We start from the raw sequence: 24,218 nt of genomic DNA on the forward strand, positions 1-24,218 counted from the left end.
TCAGTAAATTTGTAAACGCTGCTGGTCTCTTCCAACGCTTACGACGTTTTTTAGTCCCCACCAACGCCTGCGACGAATTTTCTATGAGCTTTCTAGTTACGAGAAAGGGGAAACCCCATGTAATTTCGACTGGCATTACATGTGGAATTAAGTTGCTGCGTTAAAAAACCTAGAATATTAAAACAGAGTACAAATTCTACCATAGTCGATATAAAAATACATTGGTTTAGTGTGTATCATGATTCGCGATAAGAAAATGAAGAAAAAGTTCGGAAAAACTGAAACAAATTCAGATGGTTTAAACTTGGATGACGTCATTGCTCTTGGTGGTGACGAAGAAGACTTTAAGTTGCTCCAAGATGTAGATAACGGAGAAAATACTGTTATTAAAACTACAGATACTTTTAAAGTAAGTAGTTTTGGGATAATTTACTACAGAAAGTTAAATTTGTTTAGCCAGAAGCCATATAATAGGTGTATAGGGTGACATCACGATTTTGGATTGTTTTAAACATCATATGTCATAGCGCCAAATCAAGTCGTTTAGTGCATTAAAACGTCATCCTATATCCTCTAAAAAAATTAAAAATGTGATACCTATGCCAGATATAGAATATCATGCTGTGTAGTTTAGAGACTTACATGGTGTACGACGTGGAGAAAAACACAAATATGTTTGTTTATAGGATGATGAATTCAGCAACTTGATATCTGAGCTTGGTTTTGAAAAGTATCAAGAACCTGTTGTAACCGAAGCAGACAAAAAGAAATCTTCTAAAAATGTCAAAGATAAGAAAGTATCGGCTTCAACAAAATCTGAAGACCTTCGTCCTCTTCCAGTTGACCTAAATAAGATGCCGACTCGACTCTTGGTTAAAACCACAACTCTGTGGCACGAACTTTTCCAAGATGAGCCAGCTGCTAATATATCGAGTGAGCAACCTTACCTGAATGTGTTAAAGCAATACGCTGGCAAGTTGTTTGATAATGAGGTGCTTCTTTTCAAGAAGAAAGCTTCTTTGGATGGAAATGTAAAAAAATCGGGGAACGCTCAATGGATGAATACAGTTGCCAAAGCAGGTATGTATATGTGATGTGTAAGCATTTATGTTGACTAATACACGCTATGGTGCATTCAACCTTATCAAAACTTTAGGTAGCAATAGCACAGTAATTATGCTAAAATGTGAAACTGTAGTAATAGATGTGAAAATTAACCAACAATATGATATGAACCAGTACATCACTGCTTGTAACAATGTTTTATTTGTTTGTGGTTTTTATTTTATATTGATTTCCACAGGAACTTTGTCCGATCGTGTTGCTGCTTTGTCTCTCATGGTCCAGGAAGCTCCTATTCATAATTTCCATTCTCTTGAGCTTCTCTCTAATATGGCAAAGAAGAAAGGAAGAAGGGAAGCTATTATGGGTCAGTTGTTATAACTGAAAACTCACACAAGTTTTAACTTTATTAAACCATTTACATATATACAAACATACATAATTTAAACACATAATTTTTAAAGTGAGCAAATTGGTTTAATTTTTTTTTGTGCTTAAAATGATGGTGGATGATGAACCAAGTGTGTCGTGCACATCAGGCTTCTGGTGTGCTGCATTGTGGGGTTTAACTCATACAGAGTGCGGTATAAATTTATTTCCACCTTACAACACAGGCTTGGAAGCAATACGAGACTTGATGCTTGGTGATTTGTTGCCTGTTGGAAGAAAACTACGACCGTTCAGTCAACAAGCCATCAATGTTATGACGCTGTCTTTACAGGTTAGCAGTGTAGAGTAAATCACCTACAACAACCTTGCTAATATATTGGGCTATGGTTATTGAAGGTGTTTTGCTTTTAACTGACCACCAATGAATGTGAAAAGCTATTTTGTTGCTGCTGTTATAATTAGTGAATTTTTTCATGACAACAATATTTTATAGAATATAATTGAACACACATTTTAAAGTCAATTTTCATCAGATTTTGTTATTAATCAAAGCAAGTATCTCTTTTTAACTTAGTTGGTTTGGAATACTTACCAACCTTCATAACTACCCAGGCAAAAGATGGAAGTGGTGAATGGTCACTAGAGTCGTGCAGGAGAAGATTAATTATCTGGATGTTTGAGCATAAGTTAAAACTAATCTTTGCTTCAATAGTTGAGCACCTTACCACCATGTCGCATGATGCCATGGAAGTATCAAAAACTAAAGGTGAATTTAATGAATAAAAATAGTATATATAGGTGTAACAATAATATTAGATAATGTGTTTGGTAAATAAAACATTCCTGCTTAAACCTATTACAAATGAATAAGGTGAATCAGAACACTTTAAATATGTGACTACCATTGTCCAATATACATTAATGCATGTTAACTTATAACTCCGCTCTATATTTCATGACCACAGCAATGTCGGTGGCGTTGGAACTTCTACAAAGCAAACCCGAGCAAGAGAAAGCTCTTCTGTCACTCATTGTTAACAAACTTGGAGACCCAAAGTAAATATTTTATATATATATAAAAATGTTACTGACTGGCTCTTGTTTTCAAAAACAGCTCTCCTGGCACTAGTTGTGTTTTGACGTCCTATATAGGGGTCTTCTTCAGGGTGAATGAATGAACATTGTGAAGTGTTTTATTTTAAAAACATTCCTTCCGTCCAATTTAATTAACGGAATTATTCAAATTATTAAATGCAAATATAAACTTCAGATTTAAGATTGCCTCGAAATCTCTACACATGCTCAACTGTGTTGTTGCGCAACATCCAATGATGCAAGAGATCATTGTGACTGAGGTTCGGGACCTTCTACTTCGACCAAACCTTGCAGCTCGTGCCCAATATTATTGCATTTGTTTCCTTAGTGCTCAGATGCTTTCACACGAAAGGTAAAGTTTCATTTTTTGTTTTGTTTGATTGACCGAAATACTCTATGTGTGTTTCGTGTATAAGAAGTCACCCATGTTATAACTCGACAGTAAGCATTAGGTGAATGAATACACCATGTGTGTCTGGTGTATAAGAAGGCACCCATGTTGATGTTATTACTGAGCAGTGAGCATCATATGTATGAATACACCATGTGCGCCTGGTGTAAAAAAAAACAATTGTATTATAACTTGACAGTTCACACAAGGTGCATAAACACAACATGCCAATTAGCTTAGTATAAACATGAGTAAATATTATGCTGTGATACACCATGTTAATAATATTTATCTTCCCATGAAACTTTATAGAAAAGAAGTTGCCCTAAAGCTTGTACAAATCTACATGAGCTTCTTCAAAGCAAGTTTAAAAAAGAAATCAACAAGTAACAAGATGTTAAGTGCTCTGTTGACAGGTGGGTAAGATTGTATGGATTAGTTGAATTGCATAATAGAGTTAGGTCTGAATAAACACTTAAAAATAGTTGGGCAGCTTTGAATGCAAATTTGGTACAAGCCAGTGACATTGACATAATCATATCTCATACATGGTCTCTACAACACATACATTATTGCAATTAAAGTGATTAGGCATCTATGTCTTTTTGGTGTATAAGATGCCATGATCTAAATTGCCTGTTTGGCTGAGAGCATGAGGTGTATGAAAAAAGTAATGTTTCTAGTATAAGAAGACTTCTTCAAAAACATTCTTCACATAAGGTGTATAAAATATAAAATCACAACATTTTTAAATCTCGAGTTTCTCTCTAGGTATAAACAGAGCTTTTCCATTCACTGATTCGTCTGAGAAAGGAATCACAGAAGAACTGAACATTCTATTCAAGACTGTTCACGTTGCCAGTCTTAGTACAACAGTGCAGGCTCTAATTTTGCTCTACCAGGTGAGATAGAAGATGAACATATAGATGGAAAGTCTGGTGGTTTGAGGTCTTAGTTCTGGGAAACCTTATAAATGAATTTGTGTGACTCTGTTAACATGAAACAAAATACAAAAAGATATGTGTAACTAGTCTTAATAAATGATTACAACACTGTAAATACATAAAAAGACAACATTTTTTTCCAGGTATACAACTCACGAAATGAGGTCCCTGATCGCTTCCACAATGCTTTCTATGCAAGCATTCTTCATACGGAGCTACCTACTTGTACTCACCGACACCCCATGTTTCTCAATCTATTGTACAGGTAAATGCAACTAAGTCCTTTACACTGTTATAGGTTTGTGTAAAGACTAATGCACAAAGTCGTATAATGATTAACTAATGACTGTTATTAAATACGACATGGTATGGCTTTACCATTTAAAAAATTTACGAAGTTAGATTGTTTTATGGTTTTGTATCCAACACACGGCATTTAAAATAAAAATGCTGCACCCAAACAATGGGCACTTACTAGAACAACTGACATTTGAAAAACAGCATAAAAACAGATTTTAGATGTTATCTCTGTAGTTTATATATTCTATTCCTGCAGCATGACACGTCATGGGACCTATGGTTTCGGCCAGAATTTGGCTATTATTTAATTAATTTCATATATCGGTCCTATATTTAGATCAATGAAAGCTGATGTATGTGAACCACGTGTTCATGCTTACGTTAAACGCTTACTTCAATCAACTACATTACAACTTCCATCATACTGTGCTGCCGTGCTTACCATGGTGGATGAACTCTGTAAAGTGAGGCCAGCACTCAAGTATTCGTTTCTTGGATCAAAGTTGGAAGGTGGGAGCTCACTCAAGGATGAGATGGATGATGATGGACAGGAGCATTTTATGGATGTTAGGGAAGATTCAGATGAGGAGACTGGGTGAGGATAGTTGTTGAGTGTCATTAACGTTAAATGTGTTGTGAGCTATATTGCTGTTTGTAATAGGCGAGGTTAGAGCTGTGTGCGATTGTGAGCTTTGGAATTATAAATGAAGTGATATCTAATAATGTGTATGATGTAAAAATATGCTCTAGTTTACAGTGAGCATAAGGTGTATAAATAAACCATGTGTTTCTAGTGTATAAGAAAACACCAAAGGTGTTTAAATACATCATGTGTGACTTGTATAATATACAACTCCATCTTTTAGCTCGACAGAACTGTATTAAATAAAATTAATATTCATTGTTTTCATACCAGAGTTGTGGAAAATGAAGTCAACACAAAGCTAACATCATGGACACACAAGCATAAGGATTCGATGCGTCATTCTGCCAATATTTACGACCCTCTTCATAGAAATCCACTATATGCTGGTGCTGACCAAACACACATGTGGGAGATACATACGTTGGCTCGTCACTTTCACCCCACAGTGGCTCTATATGCAAAGGAACTTCTAGGAAACGAAACATCAGAACCGAGGACCGGCAACCCATTGAATGATTATACTTTAATGAAGTGAGTATATGGTTTGATTGTAACTTGTCTGTAGTATATGCTTAAAAAAATCTCCAACGTAAATATTCTCAATTTATAAACAAGATTTGCTCCTTTTTTTATTTTATCAGCAACAATATTGTTTAATTGTTTATGTCACAGTACAAAAAGAAACTAAGACATTTTCTCTGAAGTAACAGCAGTTTAGGAAACTTGGTTCATAAAAAAAACCTTTCATAGATAAAACAAACTAAAAGTTTCAACCTTCTTCCCACAAACTTTCTTTTAGGTTTTTAGATCGATTTGTTTATCGGAACCCTAAATCTAAAGAAGTAACCCAAAACAAGAAAAAGGGAGCTAATGAACCTCGATTACTAACGGAGAACCACCGTCGAAAACATGCTGCTTTTAATCAAAGTCAAATGCCGGTCAACACACCAGAGTTTTTGCAAAAGAAAAATTTAAGCCCAGATGAAATATTTTTCCACAAGTAACTTGAATTTCTGTTTATTTAGTTGGGTTAGATGTTTTTTTCTATGGTTTAATATGGTAGTGTAAACATCTATTCCTTATCTATTGAAGTGAGTTTTTGTAACCTTTTGTTTGTTTGTAGGTACTTTACTCAGCAGAATAAATTGAAAGGAGCCCGACAGGATAAAGAAGATGACACAAGTGATGTTGAAAGTGTGTCTGATGATGAATTTGATAACTTTATGGCAAATGAAGGCGGAAAACTAAATTTCTCAGATTCAATATCAAAGAAAAGGTGAAACATTTATGGTGTTTCTAGTTTCTAAACTACTTGAGGAATTTTACTTTCTTAATGTTACAATAAAGATTTCTTAATTTTTAATATATATATAATATAAAAATGATTAAATATAAAATATATGTCTGGCACTGGGGTCACGGGTGCACCTTTTATGCATAGGATACAGTTCAAGGCTGAATGCTGCTACTATTACAAGTAATACAGTCATAACACAGTCAACTGCCCCTAATAGATCATCTTAGCTTAACAGTTTACAAACTCTTATTGTAGTTTTTCAAAGAGAATGAATGAGAAAGATGATATTTCAGATGATGATTCTGTTGATGAAGTTGACAATAGATCAGGTAGGCCTATGTTTTTATCATGTTGTGCTTATTAGTTTTCAATAATCATCTACAAAGGTATATATATGTTATGTTGTAAGTTGACACTGGTGTTATAATATTCTTGGTTATCCCTTTACACAAGAATAATTAGTTACATTCATGTATCATACTGAAAAATAGTAGTAGCTCAAGTCTATAGGGTCTGAAGAACTAACTGCTTAACAGCCTTATGTAAGTTTTCAGACACGCGTTATAAAGAATATTGTGCATAAAAATAACTTCAGTTGTTTAAACAAACATTAAAACATAATTTACTTTCAATGAGATTTTAAATGTTTGTTTACTTAAATATTATTTTCAAACTTTGATTTCAAATTAATTTTTCAAACCTTGCAATCTTGCAGATGACGAGGATTATGGTTTCAACATGGAAGATGATGAACAAGATCTTTTGGAGGAAGATTTAGAAAATGCAGGAATGTTTGTCTCTTCAAAGGGTTTGTTACTTTTAAGTATTGATGTTTCTTAATGGCTTATGGAATAAAATTAGAAAATTCCTTTTTTTGGGAGAAAGGGCCATTTTTTTGATAATGTCAACTGGTTTTTAACTTAAATTCTTGTTTAGTTTTTTAGGTATTCTCTTGGTAATGCACAATTTCTAATGTATTATTAGTACTGTCAAACTTGTTCATGTAGATGATAATCAGCCCAAAAAAGCAAAAAAGAAAAAAGGAAACTCTATTGTTTCAACACAATCAACAAAACGTCGTCGTCATGATGATGTCACAGATCAGTTTAACCTGCTCCTTGAGGAAAATGTAACAAACAGGTCTGTTTAAAAATTGTTGTATTCTTGTGTTTGTAAAACCTTCTGGCAAGTTTTTGAATGACCGACTGAATGAATTGTTGTGCTGTGGTTTAAAAAATATGATTAATTTATTTAAATCTGGGCTTATTGTATCCAGAGGTGATAGTGGGACAAGTTCTGCTTTTGTAAACAAAGATCGATCAAGCAGTAAACAACTAAAATGGGAACAGAAGCGTACTTCATCTGGAAAACCACAAAAGTTTAAGAATAACAAAAAGCGACCTTTTAAAAGAAGGCAATACTAGTTGTGCATGCTCTGTGTTCTGAAAATTTCTGACTATTAAATAAACGTGAAATGAAAAATAAAACAAAAGCGGGTGTGAAGTAGGCTTTAAAATTTGTGCAAATATACTTGTAGTAAATATTTAACCAGGTGCAGTCAAGATTCTAGCAGTAACAAGATGAAATGTAATCCCAGGTAATCTTTAAAAGCGTAACTAGAACTGATAAGGTAATGCTTGTACAACTTAAAAGTATTTTAAATTGACCCTTGGTTAAAATAAACTAATGTTAATGTATGTTCACATGTTTAATATTGAAATAAACACAGAAGTAAGGTATAAGAATACAGAGAAACAGCATATTTCTATATTTATGTAGAAAATCTGAAAGCAAATTATTTCAATATGGAAATCCCGACATTTACAAAATACTTTTTTGCAATTATTTCTATGCTGAAACTCCGCGAGTTGTCGCCACGTTTGTTTCTTGTTATTATAGAAATGGCGGGAAACGTGCCCACTGATTTTTCACATTACTACGTAATTGTAAGCAAGTCATATGGTATGACGAAAGTTCGTGTTGTGTGTTGTTTCTTAGTATAATAGGTGTATGCTTGTACTTTAATGTTTGTTCTATCGATGTTTCGTAGCATTTAGTTTAAAGTTAACGTATGGTATGTTATAGTACGCTTTCACAGGAAAACTGTTATGAAATTATGTTAAACAACCAATCGTTTAGAGTGTACGTGTAAAATATCTTCTCTGTGTATATTGCGTCGCTTGTATGAGAAACGGCTAACCACCCGTAGTAGCACATAAAATATTATAATATTTTTCCATGCAATCTTTAGGTTGTAGAATCTTGTGCATAGATTTGAAACTATAAACGCATCATGTCTTCTACAAGCCAGAAGCATCAGGATTTTGTTGGGGAGCCAATGGGAGAAAAGGGAATTGAAACTGTTGCCGGAATTGGGAAAGTTCTTGGCAAAAAGCTATCTGATAAAGGATATGACAAGGTATATTCAAAATTTAAGATAAAACCTTGTTGGAATAAGTTTATTTTGTCGTGATCCTGGTATAAAATATAATAACCATGCAGCTTGCATTCAACTAATTTAAGGAATATTTTACTAAGTATATATAATAAAAGTAAAACTACAAGTTGTGCCTGGTTGCGGATGTTTCGGTTATTTCAACCAGATAGTCTACGTGGCCATGTCAAACAGAAGTCAAATAACCATACAAGCTCTACAAACTAACTATTGGTTCAACCCCAATACCCATAGCATTTCTGTTCAAAAAAAAACAAAATATCTTGTCCGGCGCCGTGGCTAAGTGGTTAGCGCGCCTGCCTCTAACCCAGAGGTAATTGGTTCAAGGCTCGTCGCTGCTACCATTGTGGGCGTATGTATCCTTGGGCAAGACACTTAACGACAATTGCTCAAACCCAGTGGTCACTAATGGGTTGTCCAAATTATCAGCCATCCAAAAAAAAGTGAAAAAATCCAAAAAGAATAATCACCCACACAGTAACATACATGGTAACTCGTAAGCTGGCACTGGGTGTATGAACACCCGTGTTATAACGTCTGTCGTTTTCCGGCCACGCGGGGATAAAGTAGGTTACATACATAGTTACATACATACATCTTCAACTGTTTGCAATCCTGTAATGTTTTTGTCATAACTCAAAAACCATTTGTGGTATAAAGAAAAAAATGGTTTGTTGAACTCCTATGCTCTTTTGAACATTTGGCATCTGTTGGATGTGGCCTCGTATCTGGTTGAAAACATCTTGAATTATAGGTGTTCAGCCATGTGCATCGTTTTTGACTTGTAGTTTTATGAGATAGCAAAAATAACCTATTAATATAAATGTTCTGCCCCCCAAAATCTTTTACAAGTAGTAATATATACTTGTCGGCTTCCTTTTCCTATGTTTGGGTTGTCTGTTGTTCAGTGCCATGCCCTAATGTATTTAATTTACAGGCATACGTCTTACTTGGTCAATTCCTTTTGTTGAAAAAAAGTGACGAGCTTTTCCTTGATTGGTTTAAAGATACATGTGGTGCAAACAAAAAGCAAGCTAACGATGCCTATCAGTGTTTAAAAGATTGGTGTGATGCCAATTTATAAGGACAATGTATTTCAACTGCAATTTGCTATTTCTGATTGGCAACATTGGATGGGTGTAACTCACTTGGTATTTGCTGGTTTTAAACGATCGTTGTAAATAATTTACTGACTATTTTTCTTTCTTTTAGTAAAATTTAAACTATTTTCAATAAAGATTTTAAAACAAATTGTGTTCAAAATATGGGTTAGCAAAATGTTTCATTTCTAATATGTTTAAATATTTGTAAATATTTTGTTCTTCTGGAATATTTTCTATTTCTCATTGCAAACATTGTTTTAAGCACTACTTTAAAGACTAAACTTAAACATTCAGACAAAACTGTAGCAGCATTAAAGTTAAACAACGAATATGTCTTGGTTTATTTGGCATCAAATAATTGCAATACTACGTAATGCTAATAATCTCAGAAATCGTGATGCAATCATTGTATATTGTAAACTATAGAAATAAAATATGTTTGTTGGCATTTCTTATGTTTTGGTCTTTAATTAAATAGAACGCAACTATAATACGAAACTAGTTGTTAAGAATCTCTTGTTAAAACTTCAGCTGGTAAGAATCTGAAACGACAAACCGAAATTATACTCTAAATTGTATATTTTCTGCTTTTGTTTTACAACAAACCATAAAAAATATACAATAAATTGGTAAATGTATTAATACAGAACTTCCAAATGTATATTGAAGATTTTAGTATAAAGGTAGTTTTAAACGAGAAACTCATTATTTATCTTGTATTAATGAGAAATCTTAGGTAGTTGGTCCACGGCTATTCTCTCATACAGCAAACATGTATAAATACAACACCTTCTTTACTTTACGTCACAATCTATGTGTCAACATTTATACCAGACACGAAAAGTTAAAACACCCTATACTGTTTTTTTATTACTCACATAATGTATTTTCATATCTAATGCTCAGTGTCATGTTATGTGTTTTAAGCATCAACTGATACTATTGAGCTGTATTGGTATTATTGATAGACATCTATTTTTATTAGTAAGTTAAGGGTACGATTATTCTTACGAGCAATTTCATAATGTCGTTTCTCTCGATGTGTGGGAGCTTCTATCTCCCATTTACATCTTTGTTCCGTTTCATTGTTTCTTGTTGGGTTGAACACAGAGCTTTTAAAATTGTCCTGAAATTATTTTTTTTAACTTTTCTTTAAAGTTATAATAGTTAAAATTGGTCCGAGAAATATAAAAATATTTGTATCACTGTGGCATAAAACTTTTAATTACCAAAAGATATGAATTACAAAGGAAATAATAATATAGATTTAATGGACTAGTCACTGCCATTGGTGTAAGATTAAATAGGATTTTTTAACATCTTAACCAATGTTTTTCTCCCTATTACCCCTTTTATATAACCTTACCACATCAGGTCATCCAAACGTATTATATTAACAAATCTGATAACATTATGTCATTTAAAAATGTTGCACATTATTAAATACATAATAGACACAAAGAGTTCCTATTTAGATTGAATGGGGTCCCAAAGTTTTAGGCCATACGGAGCATTGACGCAAGCATCCGTTAACACAAGATTAGAGTTCCTATTATAGTTGACTTGTGTGGGACCAAAGTTTTATGCCATACGAATATATGCATAAGAGAATGCTATATTACTATTTTAACACAACGTATGGTCTTACAGCTAACAAAATAAATTCATGTATTGACTTGTGAGTATACTTATGTGCAACCTTAAAGTGTTGTCGTTCTGTTCTGCACCACGATTGTGATTTGTTTAACTCGACCGCACACCAGGATTCTCTTGAATTTCCAAATGCGTCCATATTCGTATAATATTTCAACCTATTGTTGTAATTTAATTAAAATTGTACATAAAGCAATGAAAGCAAGATTCTTTATTAGTATAATATTAACTGGAACAATTATACTTATAGGGATTAGGGATTAGGGGTTAGCAAATAAGGTGGGGGAAGATTCTTCACTAGCGCCTTAATAAATCTAATTATAGTTAAACCAATAGGTTACACAAAGTACCCCATGAGTAGTTAACCCCTCCCCCCCCCCAAAAAAAAAATCCAAAACGAAATCTTGGCGGCGTTTATTGTTGCCAAGTTACATGGCGCATATAGATGTTTATTTTTAGAACATAAGTTGGGGAGTTTGGTGATGGGCAATTTAATCGTAAACCGCTTAAAATAAACTGTTGCCACACAAATATAATTTTTAGAAATTTAATTAAACGGTGACATCGGGGACGACAAAACAACATTTTAAACGCAAAAACAGTCTATTGGAAACACTGGCTCTGGTAATAATTAATTCCCGAATCAAATGTATCGAGAAACGCATGAGATTTCCTTCGGCGAAGAGAAGCAACGCGAAAACCGTTTCATGCAAAGTACGTGGAATGAAAAGAATTCTTGGTTTCTTTTTTATCCTAAGTCCCTCACTGAAAATGTGATTTTGGTCTTCAGTTGCAAGGTCCCAACTTGTGTGAGTGAAGTTGGTTTGTTTAGGTTGGTATTGCATTGGTTCGAGCTGCAATATGTTACATTTCTCATGCTGGTTTATTTCCTGAGCTGTTTCTATGCTCAGGATTTGTTCCTTGTTTGATTTTGCATATTCTGCTGTTCTTTGAGTTGCCGAGTTTGGCAGTTGTTGTTCTGCTTTTGTGTTGTTGGTATTTTTAATGCCAGTTGTCCACGGGCATTGGTGTTTGGTTGTATTATTCTTGTTGTCCTACCGGTATCGATATATTTTAAAGTATTACCCTCTAATTTATACTGTGTGTCTGTATAAGAGACAATCCATCTTAATTTTCCAGGTCCAGGTTGGCTTTGGCTGAAGTTTTAAAGGACTTTGGATTAATATCAGGACTATTCAACATTACCGTTCAACTATCAAGGTAAGATTTTAGCTTCGTAGTATATATATTGTTATTTGGGTTAACGTATGTTTGTCCGCAGCAGATAAAACGACTGGCTATTCAGTCATATAACCTAGGATGACAATAAAGGGTTTGCTATATAGCCTATGGTGAGGTATTGATTAACACTTGTTTTAAAAACAGACGGGAAAAGAATATGAAAATGGCAAATTGATTTGTATTCTGGTTCGGCAGGCGAAGAGGAGTGGATGATGGAACAGAAGCTTCAACACCAGTACGGTACAAATGGTAGTACTGGTGAACGGTATCGTACATTTATTAATTGCACGTTAAGGCCATAAGCGGTGAGTCTCGAGCGTAGGCCAACTATGTTGGTTAGAATAGTTGCACTTCGTGTATTGTATCATTTTATCACTCGCGCCGTATTTTTCTTGACTATACCCGAAGAGGCTCACCATAAAACAAAATACGTTCGCGGCGTTGCTGGGTTTAGGTTATTGTTTCAAATAGGGCATAGCTCCAAAACAAAGTAACAGTTTGTTCGTTAAATCGTTTTACACACACGCGCAATAACATTAGGATTTAGCATTTCTTCACTTTTATTTCATTCCTTGCATGCTTTCGATTTCCCTGTACAGATACGTTTATTAGACTTGTTTTCAGCTTTTGAGGCATATCGTCAACCCAGCAGCGTTGTATAAAACACATTTACACACACAAAAATCAAAATTAAACACAAAAAAACACTGCTGACTTGCCCGTACCTTGTCGTGTGGTGCAGTGGCGACTGGTCGTCGGTGAAATTTTAAGTAAGCGTGTTCATGAACAAGGGGAGTTCTTTTGACATACACACATGCATCTTCCAGCTATCAAGCAATCCGTCTTAATATGAAGAAAAAGAAACTTATTTATTTTGTGTTTGTCTAACAGAAATGGAAAGTTACTGTTATTTTTTTACATAAAACAACTGCCTACTAATCTGGAATGAGTCAACATCCAGTGAAAATTGGTAGTTATTTTTGTCGCAATGAGATCCTACAAACACCCACTCCAATAAATGCTCTTCAGATAAATTGTTCTCGATCAACAAAACGATTCTTCGCATCATACAACGTTCGATAGTCCTTGTATGCTACGATTTGCATCTTAACAGACGTTACTGCGATGGTTATTTCCACTTACGCACTCCCAAAAGACGGCATCCGAAACTTTGCTTATAACATTTATGACGTCAGTCTTCTTTCCAACGTCATCTGCATTATCTTGTCGTTTGAGAATTATAAAACAATGGTATTCCCTTGCGCAATCACAGACGCACCATTAAAAGAACCTGTTTTGTCCAACGTCAAGATTACCACTGTTATGCATTATTTGAATGCATTGAACTTCCAGCATTGGGTATTATTAGACTTTTTAGGTTTCAAGTGAAACACAGAGAAGACGTTTCAGTGCATCATTGTTACCTATGGACATTTAGGTGTTCTGTTCATACACCTTGTCACAGCAGTTACCGATGTGTTACTTTGTGGATGTATATACACGACGTTGGGTGCGCTGCCAAATAATGCCAGCAGCTGTATCGACGGTTCGCTACTTTACCAAGTACCCAATAAGTGATTGGGAACTAATTGATTTAATTTCCAGTTCGTCAGACGTACTAGCAACTGTAACCAATCAAACGTCAGAGACAAATTAAGCAAGTTGATTGTATTAAGGTTCAAAGGCACTCGAAAGAATTATGCTTAGTATGAAAAAAGTTTGGGAGTATATATGAGATACAAATGGCGGGTATAGAGGCATTAGAAAATATAAAACAGGTATGTCGAAAAAATAACACGATATTCTTGTTGATCCGTTCGCTTATTAATTCAAGCCAAACTTGGATGCCCTTAAAAATTCGTCTGCGCCACATAACATATATAGCAGGGTGGGGGAAGATGGGTCGTCTTTATAGCACATATCTAAATACCATGATCGTGTTTTAAACAATTAACAACGGTATTTATGGATGTCGTTAAGGTACGGTTCTTTGAATGTTTTTTTTGTTTATTACCAAACGAGGCGGAAAATTAAAATAAAAAGGCGTTCCATCATCCTCCACCCTCCTATACATGTTTTACAATTTACATGACCCGTTCCAGAAGTTCTAATCGTATTTTACTATTTAGTAAAATTCGCACATCAATCCTTGGACATCAGTTAGCTTGCTCTCAATTTGAGTAACCTCATGAAACTGTAGCAAGAGATCCAGTTCGCCCCGAAGATGAATCTTTTGTGACTTCAATTGTTGGGAATATCATTGTTTTATAATTCTCGAACGACAAGATAATGCAGATGACGTTGGAAAGAAGACTGGTGTCATATAAAACGTATACGTTGTTTCGGGTGCCGTCTTTTGGCATTGCGTAGGTCGAAATAACCATCGCAGTAACGTCTGTTAAGATGCAAATCGTAGCAAGGACTATCGAACGTTGTATGATGCGAAGAATCTTTTTGTTAATCGGGACATTTGTGGAGGAACTTGCTTCAGTATGAGTCGATACATTCGTGCAGTTGGTGCCAATAAGCCCAGGTTTTCCAATTGAATTATCATCATTGACATTTACGACTTGCGGTGAACTAACAGTCGTAGAGTCCGACTTCCGCCAGAAAGCTTTCCGCATCACAGAGAATGATCCCCAGCCTTGTAGATTACGTCGAAGGGGAATGATAAAAAGAACCAAAAGCATCAACTGTCCGATTATTGTTAAAATTGATCCGGCTGTGTTCACACTTTCGCGTGTCTTGAGTTCGCAGCCGGAATAATTCGATTTTCTGTTTTTCGGAATGGTAAAAACTAGAACTACAGCTGTCCCGGCGCAAAGCAAAAAGAGAATACTTGACCAACTCAGCAAAATGATAAATTTGCTATGAGAGCTTGACATTAGTGGGTGGGCGTATATTGCCCGTTGCCGGAACCACAACAACAAATACACTGGTACCAACGCAGTAAGGTAAAGTGAAATAACGGCGTCGCTAGTTCTTTCGCATTCGTCGTCAAATCCTGGTTTATAAGGAGGGAGTGTAATAGCGATGATGGAACAGCAGCATCGAACAGCCACCGTCAGAGTAGAGACAACAGCCAAACTGTACACAATCCCACCATTAAGGTCGTTTCCACTTTGACGTCTAAATCTGTTAGTTCTGACTCCATGAATGACCAACGTTACGGCTAACCATATACAACATGCCACTATAATGCATTCGATTGTCAACGGAATAATAAAACTGACTTGTCTAGTTTTCGGTATAATGACGTCATCAACAGCACTCGTCATCGTGACATCATAGGTTGTCGTAAACCTATCCATTTCACAACTAAAATAACAGCGCAAATACTCAAACTGTTAATTCTAACTAACAACGATTTCAATAGTTTTAAAGCAACCTTATCGTTTCGGAACAACACGCTTGTAACAACACGACCACTCAGACCATGCGTCTTAAGCACTGACCGGATACATCGAGGTTAGTTGGCGTTCAGTATGGATCATACCATGATATATTTGCATATTAGATTTGTATGTAGTAATTGTGTTTAGCGAGACGCGAATTGTTTGTTCTCGCTGTTTTTCACCATGAAGTGTGAGTGAAATGTTTAAACGGAGAAGTTGTATATATAAAGTAATATACATCGTATGTATAAGAAACACGACTACTCTATGTTTCACACCCTACTCGGTCTAACTTCTGTGCTTCATTTTTGGAAATTCTACCATATTTCATCGACACAACGTTTGGTGTCGTATTTTCCAAGTACAAGTAAAAGGTTTGTTTTGTTTTGTGGCTTTACTTCCACGCGACATTTCCACCCTGCTGCCATCTGTTCCTCATGGGAACAAATCTATCCGAGTATAAAGCTTCTGGCCGCGGGTTTCGCAAACAGAGTTTACATCAAGCAGTCTCTTGAAATAGTGGTTTGAAAATCCGCTGCAACACGTAATATGAGGCTAAAATTTTGTATGTAAAATGTAAAGAGTATTGTTATACGCTATGTAAGGTTAAATACATCTATGTTTCAAGGTATGCACGTATTTGCATTGTCCCTGACTCAACGCATCAGGGTCTGTAAAGTATAATGTCTCTGTATATGACGTTCTCTTTATTTCTTTTTCTAAACCGAACGCGGTTAGTTTGTTCTATCTAAGCTGTTACAATACAGACGTATATAGTCTATCTTTTGCATCTGTTCACGTATATTGGTTGCGTCATTTAAAATGGGATGTACATTTAACGAGAATTGGCCATTTCAGAACGACTTATATTTAAAACGTTCTGCACAGAGGTAGTGTATATACGTATATATAGTGTTCCAGCATTGTAAGATGATATTTGTATGAAAACATAGGTTGTTACCGATTGTTGAGAGATTATTTTACCTTAAAAGAAAAGAAACAAGTAGCTTTTATAACGTTAGTACGGAGTTGTTTTGATCGTATACACATTTTAGACCAATTATATACCTTAAATTGTAGCACAATTTGCCATGAGAAAAAAACACAGTACACTAGAATATTCAATATGAAAAGATTTTCTCGATTTCGATTTTAAAGCGACGGTGACAGTTTAAACAACAGAGATGTATACCCCGCATGGTAGCGAAGCATATGTAGTTACGGAATTCGTGTTACATTGGACATATGTTACGCCCCCTGTGTTCGTTGTATACGGTCAATAGGCTTAGCATGGATTGGCAAGTGTTCTGCCTAATTAAATATTCAAGTCAATTGCCTCTGCGGGATAGAAGTAATTAGACCGTGGCTGCGAAATTGGTCAGCGAACCAACGACCTTTCGCTGCTTGTTCCCCGCATGCAATATGAATAAGGCGGCTCGGTGTAAAAGTACATAGTGACAGATTGCATGATTAGCTATCGCATGGAAGCTCCCTAATTGAGATAGAACACTAGAACAGAGCGCCTGGAAAAGCAGTTCAAACTGACGATGACTGGCAACGGTATAGGTCGGATGATAACAGGACCGTTAGCTCAGCGTACTGAAATGAATTGCTTTTGCATGTTAGTTCGTGTACGCTCAGTATACGAACATGTTATTGGCGCACCAGTTAAAAGTAAACGGAGCAGATACCATGTTTGTTGCTCCTATGTTTACGCTTTACGTTTTGTTCCAGTTATAACAAGAATTCTATCGGGCCTGTTTTTCAGAGCAAGTTATTTTAGTATAGTACACATATGTGACGCGTTGTCTGTTTGATGTATAAGCTTGCCATCAAAAGGTTTCTATTGTAGTAGAAATATATAAATATATACTGAGGTTTTTAATGGACATCTTTAAGGTACTTTCATTCTCATATTTATTTACATTAATTAACATTTCGAATTTAACCACAAAGCTATTGTGTTAACCGCCCTTTGTTCCTTTCGCTGTAGTAGTAGTCGTAAGGACGTCGTTACAGCTGCTGTTTTGTTGAGGTAGATTTAAACAAAAGCGATGCCGTACTGTTAACGATTGCTTTGGTTTTTCGTCAAAAACTATTGTAGACAGAATGTGCTTTGAAGTGTGGTTTCACACGGAAGTTTACATTGTTTTAGTGGACTTGAAGTGCGAGGTTTGCTCTTCATAGTAAAGTGGTGACGAAGTTGTAAAAGCGCACTCACTGTGAGTTTCTTAAGATATGTAATCCCAGCTTTACATTGTACACAGTGTGGCATGCTGAGAGCTGCTAGTATGACTGAATCGTAGCAACATGTGGTATAAAGTTGTGTATTTACTTTCCCCTATAGCTTTGTAGGTATTGCTATTCATTTTAGAGTTATTTAAACGAGTGACTTCTGAAAATGTCTGAAAAGTGTGCAGGTTGTGGCAAGACAGTCTACTTCGGTGAGTAGGCGGTTGACTTTATATACATTTTGTTTATAAACTGTTTAAATATTGAAAGTTCTATTCAGCTACGTATAAACACAATGTAGATATTCTATATCAAAAAAATGTTTCTAGCCGAGAAAATAACAGCAATCAAGAAAACCTGGCATAAACCGTGTCTACGATGCGAAAAATGCAAGAAGACTTTACAACCTGGAAAACTATCCGAGGTATATCTATAGTGTGTGAACATATTATAGACATGAAATGTTTATATCTTGGAAAGTCAAAACAAGAAGCACATAAACGCAAAATACCAAAAAGACAGAAACTATACAACGGCTAACCGACTTGTAAACACAATTTGTATACAACGAAAACACAACTTTTTAATTTAAATGCTACGTGATCGCTTTGTAGGTAATAAGGGAATACGTTCGTCCTACATGTTGTACTGTGTATGGTGCAAATGTTACTCAAATAAGTATTGAATTCAAATAAAATCAATAGTAGCAAAATTACAGACAGGGTCTGTGGTAAACCAACCCATGTTAGTTTAAAATGTTGCCTATATGGCACATTTTGATTAGCACGAATATACTCCAATACGATCTATGATATATACTCATGTTGTAAAATGACCAATACTAAAACTCGATAAATGTTTTAATACTCAAAAGAGACACTTAAACCCCAGATTACAATAAATGTTATTGCTTTGCTTTCTTATATTGCCGAAAATTATGGTCTTAAAACTGGTATGTATAGAGAAAGAAGTCTTGGTTTAAAGTGGTTGCCTGTCTGACCTTGGTAGTTGAGATTATCAAGGGAATTCTATTCTTATCATTATCTTGCCAGACAAGCTGCTCTGTATCCTGTTTAGCGACATGTGGAAAATAACTGCGGAATGACGTCACGCCCACCGCAGTGACGTCATCAAAACAGAAATTGTTTATGTCTATGAGAACTCGCAATGATGTATCTGTCGCGTTAAGTTGTATAATATCCAGCACAATAAAAACTGAATAAAATACGAATTGCAGAAATTACCTTTATTTTCAAATGGTTTATTTTTGTTTTAGCATGATGACAAACCTTACTGCAACATCCCGTGTTATTCCGCTCTCTTCGGTCCCAAAGGTAGGTACAAACCACATGAATGCTTCCGTCACTTACACATAGTCACTTGGGCTGATGTGTTATGCTTTCTGATGACAATCTAATCATCTCATCTCCTTTTATTGACACGTAACACTGTGGGATAAAAAGGAATACCGTTAGTCCACAATATCCCATATTTCCTGGTCTTGTTTTTACCGTTAACAACGCTTCTTTAAAGTTGCAATTATACGGTTGTATAAATATGTAATAATCTTTGTTTACTACAAAACTGGAAAGTAAAAGAAGACGAAACATGTACCATCTTTCCCCCGTTTTACGCACTATGTACTCCGCTCTTTGTAATAGCAAAGATCTTTATATTACAAAGTTACGAATACTCAAAATACGACAATTAAATATGCACGATTGAAACCTCATCTTCCAGGTTATGGACATGGTGGAACTGAGAGTCACAGCTACGAAGCTGCTCCAAGGAAGTAAAACCAACCAAACCCATCTATACTGTATATCTTAGAAACCCTCTAAGCTAAGCACGCTCCGTATAACTCAACCCACAAAATACACAACAGCAGTGAAATACACACAACCTGTAAAGTTACATTACGGCAATTTTAAGATAAAATGAATCAAAAATGAATATTTTTCAAAATTTAAACACCATGTTATTTTTTAAAAGGAAACTGGTCAGAGCACTTAAAAGTTTATGCTGCATATTTACATTCATGTATCTATAACATTGCACGTTTTCTATCTATCGAATTAAATGAGTTCTTGTTTGGTATGCAAATTAGAGAACTTCTCCCAAAATTATATTCTGTATAATTAGCATGTGTTTACTATAGTATATGAATAGAATGTGTATGTATACCTATGTATATACAACAAGCCACGGTAAGGACTGAGTTCATGTATATATTAAGTCAAAAATATACCAGAAACGCACAATACTAAACATTTTGTTGTTTTGAGTAAGCTGGCCGAGGTTTGAACCTTCGCCTCCCAAAGAACGTCGTTGTTTTTGTCTCTGTGTTTCCAATGGTATTAACTGCAAACAAAGTTGTTGTTAACTCCACGAAAATAGTTCCACGTCGTGTTGTACTTTGCTCCTGTACTTTGAACAGCAGCTGGGAGCGGCTGTAGTCAATTACAATGAAAAGGCTGCAAAGGTTAAATAAATATTTAAATTAGAGTCCAATTACGGAAAACGAAGGCACTCCCTTGGTAGTTTACTAAGAAACACGTGAAATTAAGCAAACATTATACTTCTATAAATATAAATAAACCTTTCTTTGACATTACAAGCACCGTCAATAAATATTACTTTAAAAAAATATAAAAAATGTTTTTCTAAAGACCAACCGCTAGATGCCAGTAAAGGGCAACGTATTAATGTCACCTTTGTTTTGAAACTGTAAACCAAACTCAACGGTTTTATCCCACGAGGTGACATTACACAAAGGATGATGCAATCTAAAGCAAGCGATAATTTTCATAATCATAACAAATAATAACATCCTGTCCGGAATGAATGATGGTGCAATGTTATTCTGCGTATGTTTTGCTTTCAGCAATAGTTCAGTTGCAATACCTCGCTGTGACTAGAGGACAAATTAAATGCACTCCTATCGTCCACTTTTCGTTAGTATTTTTTTAGAGAAAAACTCAAAAAATAGCTCAAATTCTCATGTAGCCATAATAAAGAGGTCATTTTAATTTTATTCACAGTTAAGGCGGCATTGTATTTTTTTAAAATATTATGTAAGTTGTTTTAGTGTACTGTAAACACACTAACTGTTGGTTTGTCGTTTTTATTGGAAAACATGAACATTTTAACACCGTATATGGTAACATGTTTCAGTAAATGTATGCATCACAGCGCAAAGAGGTTTATCTCAGTTGCTGGTAGTTACCCCAAAGTTGACCTATTTTCCGCGAAAACATTATACTGGTATTGCAACAAGGCCACGCGTCCGTTATAACCCGGGTATTGGAACATTTCATGGCGCGAGAGAATCACCGAAACTTTTCCTCTCTCAATTGAGAGGGTGTTTCTGCTTTGTGACGTCATAGTTGAGGCGTGTTTCATTGTGACGCGCCTCCTTTTGCGGAATTCGCGCCGAGTCATGCGTTGTCACACTGAGAGCGTAGAAAGGGAACAGAAATAGCAAAGAGTTCTTTGTCTTTTCCATAAACGGCGATTCCATTGTTTGAAATACAATCTGAGGAATGTCCACAAAACATGAATCTGTTATGACACTATAAATAAGAATTCACAAATAATCCATTAAAGGCATGGCTATTACCAACTAATAAAGAAACTCGCAAAACATGAATTTATAAAAATGAAACTACAGCGGAAATATAAGTTTAATTGGAATAAAAAATCTACACGATTGATATGTTGTTAGCGGTAATGTGGTAATGTTTCATATTTTAATGTCCGGTAAATACAGAAGTTGATGGAAAAGTTTTCAATGGAAACGGAAATGAGTTTCAGCCGTTCGACGTTGGGAAATCGTTTCGGGGATCCCCAGTTGAACACCAAAGAGTTGGGGAGATTGCGCAAGAGAAAGAAATCGCGCGCGGGTCATGAGACTTTACCACGTGACTTCCTTATATGGATTATTTACCTCGTGACGAAGCAACCAGCGCCGCGCGTCTATAAATACGAGTGGCTGGCTGTTGCGTCACTTTAGTCACATCACTAGGCTTGGTGTGGAACTGCTGCGTTTATCTGTACTTTGATTAAAAATGGAAGGCCTCATTCAGCTTGGGTTTTAGCCAACGTGCTGGAACTCGGATTATAACATTGTCGCTGGACGAGGAAAGAAATCAACATAGAAGTTATTACGTCTGCAAAAAACTGTATTTTATCGCCCCAAGGAAGTTTAAACTTTGTATTTTTGAGAATGCTCGTCTTCCGCTACACAGCGGATGAAGTAGTCCGTGGAAAAGTGTCAGAGGTTGGCCTTCAAGAACAAAGCAAGTCCAATCCTCGATCGAAATGCAAGGAAAGCAACGACGCAAGAGCGTTTGACCGAGGACGGGTCGCTTGAGTGGTGGTAGAACAAATTTGAACATGTATAAAGTCAAAATGACAATGTTCACTACTTGACCACACTTAACGCCCGCTTTCCACAATGACACAGTCTTCTACAAGACAATACCTACATATACATATACGCTTGTACAGTTCAGCGCCGCCAGAGGATATTCTTTCCCCTGGCAATGGTGCATTTCCTGGTGTTAGCGTATGTAGATAGCTTCAAACAAAACAGCAAAAAAATATAGTGCCGAAAACTCGCATCTGAAAACTCGAGGACTCAAAAGGCTGAAGAGGGAATTCTTTGCGAAAAAAAGATGGCATCGTGTTCTACTTCATTGAAGTGAAGTAACTTCACCCCTACTGTATACAATGCTAAGGTAAATTTAATGAATGTACTAATGAAGTTTATATCCGTACTGTATTATACCCGCGTATACCGAATTTCGATGTAACACCTCAATAACCAAGTATTTTATTTTATAGATTCAGCATTCGATCTAAGCTACCAATCATCGATTTGTTTTTGTGACAATTGAAATCGTATACTATTCGTTTACTTTGTGCCAATTTTCAATTGTGTTTTGTGTTTAGTTCTCGGTATCTCGATATTGCTTATGAATTATTCGTTGAACAAATTACACAATTCTATTACACAATGTGCCATTGTTTTTGTTTCAATAAAAATACATTCTGGAGATTTCAGCTTCAGTTTTGGCTTCTTACGAAAAGTATTGTGATCATACTTATATGCCTAAAAGTGACACACAAGACTTATAGGGATAGAGAAAACGTTTCGTGCGCGGGAAGCACAATGTTTATGCTATATATATCACACCAGTTCGGCCTCCCGACATGATAAAAGTAACCTGCGTCATAGTTTACCAAGAATTGATCACTGTGGTGGGGAAGCACGCGAAACCACCGGCGCTATAAATGTTATATAATGAATGATCGGAATGTGCTGATGTGGGTGGATAACTACTTGGTACACGCGTTTGAAGAGTGCTAAAGGAATGTTTGGTGTGTATGTCGCAACCTATGTTATATAGGGTGGGAATGTAGCGAATGTACAAAGAAATTAGTTAATAAATACCTGGAACGTAGGGCTACGTACTTCAGGGATCCACATTCACGTAAACACACATACCTGGGAAATCACGGTATCAAGTATTCTAAATATTTTGTAAGGAATGTCACCACAGCACATTACATACGTAAATTGTGTAATTATGTCCACGTGTCGCTTATTTATTCATGTGAGTGGCAACTGTTTCTATTTGGACATAACTAGAGACATAAGTGTGGCAACTAGTCCCGTGTTGAAGTTAGTTATAACAATGACAGCGCATGTGCTCGCGAATGTTCGGCCTATTGTTATGACAATCGATTATTGTGACGTCACAACACTCATTCTCGCTTTCCATGGAGGGCGCTCGTGTTGTATCTCCCGAAACAAAACGCGGGCGCTTGTTTCAATGAGCCAGGAAATGTCTTTTACAGTCGATGGCTTTGTTAACACTAAAACCGACGTTATTTAGCTCGAAAAAAAAACGGTTGATTGTTACAACACATCTTCGTATCCAGTATACCTGCCAAACTAGCACGCGCTTGAAGTGTGATGTTAATCGGTTTGTTTAGACTTGCCTAGACA

General features: G+C 35.7%; 5 protein-coding genes across 5 annotated transcripts; 3 read left to right on the forward strand and 2 right to left on the reverse strand.

Annotated features, from left to right (window-relative positions):
* The first annotated feature begins 100 nt into the window (after nucleotides 1-100).
* LOC149728894 (CCAAT/enhancer-binding protein zeta-like) lies at nucleotides 101-7,628 on the forward strand. Its single transcript, XM_089887760.1, has 18 exons — nucleotides 101-409; nucleotides 687-1,080; nucleotides 1,304-1,429; nucleotides 1,677-1,783; nucleotides 2,065-2,218; nucleotides 2,418-2,508; nucleotides 2,723-2,899; nucleotides 3,251-3,354; nucleotides 3,710-3,840; nucleotides 4,026-4,147; nucleotides 4,520-4,777; nucleotides 5,099-5,359; nucleotides 5,628-5,828; nucleotides 5,952-6,104; nucleotides 6,381-6,454; nucleotides 6,841-6,933; nucleotides 7,133-7,265; nucleotides 7,402-7,628. The coding sequence occupies exons 1-18, from the start codon at nucleotides 239-241 to the stop codon at nucleotides 7,547-7,549; spliced, it is 2,898 nt and encodes a 965-aa protein (XP_089743886.1). The 5' UTR covers nucleotides 101-238; the 3' UTR covers nucleotides 7,550-7,628.
* Nucleotides 7,629-8,353: 725 nt separating this feature from the next.
* LOC149728895 (barrier-to-autointegration factor-like) lies at nucleotides 8,354-18,422 on the forward strand. Its single transcript, XM_089887897.1, has 3 exons — nucleotides 8,354-8,544; nucleotides 9,518-12,557; nucleotides 12,723-18,422. The coding sequence occupies exons 1-2, from the start codon at nucleotides 8,419-8,421 to the stop codon at nucleotides 9,662-9,664; spliced, it is 273 nt and encodes a 90-aa protein (XP_089744023.1). The 5' UTR covers nucleotides 8,354-8,418; the 3' UTR covers nucleotides 9,665-12,557; nucleotides 12,723-18,422.
* LOC149728896 (protein SPATA45 homolog) lies at nucleotides 9,995-11,488 on the reverse strand. Its single transcript, XM_089887899.1, has 3 exons — nucleotides 11,383-11,488; nucleotides 10,695-10,809; nucleotides 9,995-10,225 (listed from the first exon to the last, which is right to left on the reverse strand). Exons 1-3 carry the CDS (start codon nucleotides 11,473-11,475, stop codon nucleotides 10,203-10,205), a joined length of 231 nt encoding a protein of 76 aa, XP_089744025.1. The 5' UTR covers nucleotides 11,476-11,488; the 3' UTR covers nucleotides 9,995-10,202.
* LOC149728897 (uncharacterized) lies at nucleotides 14,765-15,889 on the reverse strand. Its single transcript, XM_089887838.1, has one exon. It carries the CDS (start codon nucleotides 15,887-15,889, stop codon nucleotides 14,765-14,767), a length of 1,125 nt encoding a protein of 374 aa, XP_089743964.1.
* Nucleotides 18,276-20,473, forward strand: LOC149728898 (cysteine-rich protein 1-like). The gene is made up of 4 exons (XM_089887898.1): nucleotides 18,276-18,417; nucleotides 18,535-18,629; nucleotides 19,482-19,539; nucleotides 19,946-20,473. The coding sequence occupies exons 1-4, from the start codon at nucleotides 18,375-18,377 to the stop codon at nucleotides 19,999-20,001; spliced, it is 252 nt and encodes an 83-aa protein (XP_089744024.1). The 5' UTR covers nucleotides 18,276-18,374; the 3' UTR covers nucleotides 20,002-20,473.
* The last annotated feature ends 3,745 nt before the right edge of the window (nucleotides 20,474-24,218 follow it).

Source organism: Ciona robusta, chromosome 11 (assembly GCF_009617815.1).
Source record: "Ciona robusta chromosome 11, ASM961781v2".
NCBI lineage: Eukaryota > Metazoa > Chordata > Ascidiacea > Phlebobranchia > Cionidae > Ciona > Ciona robusta.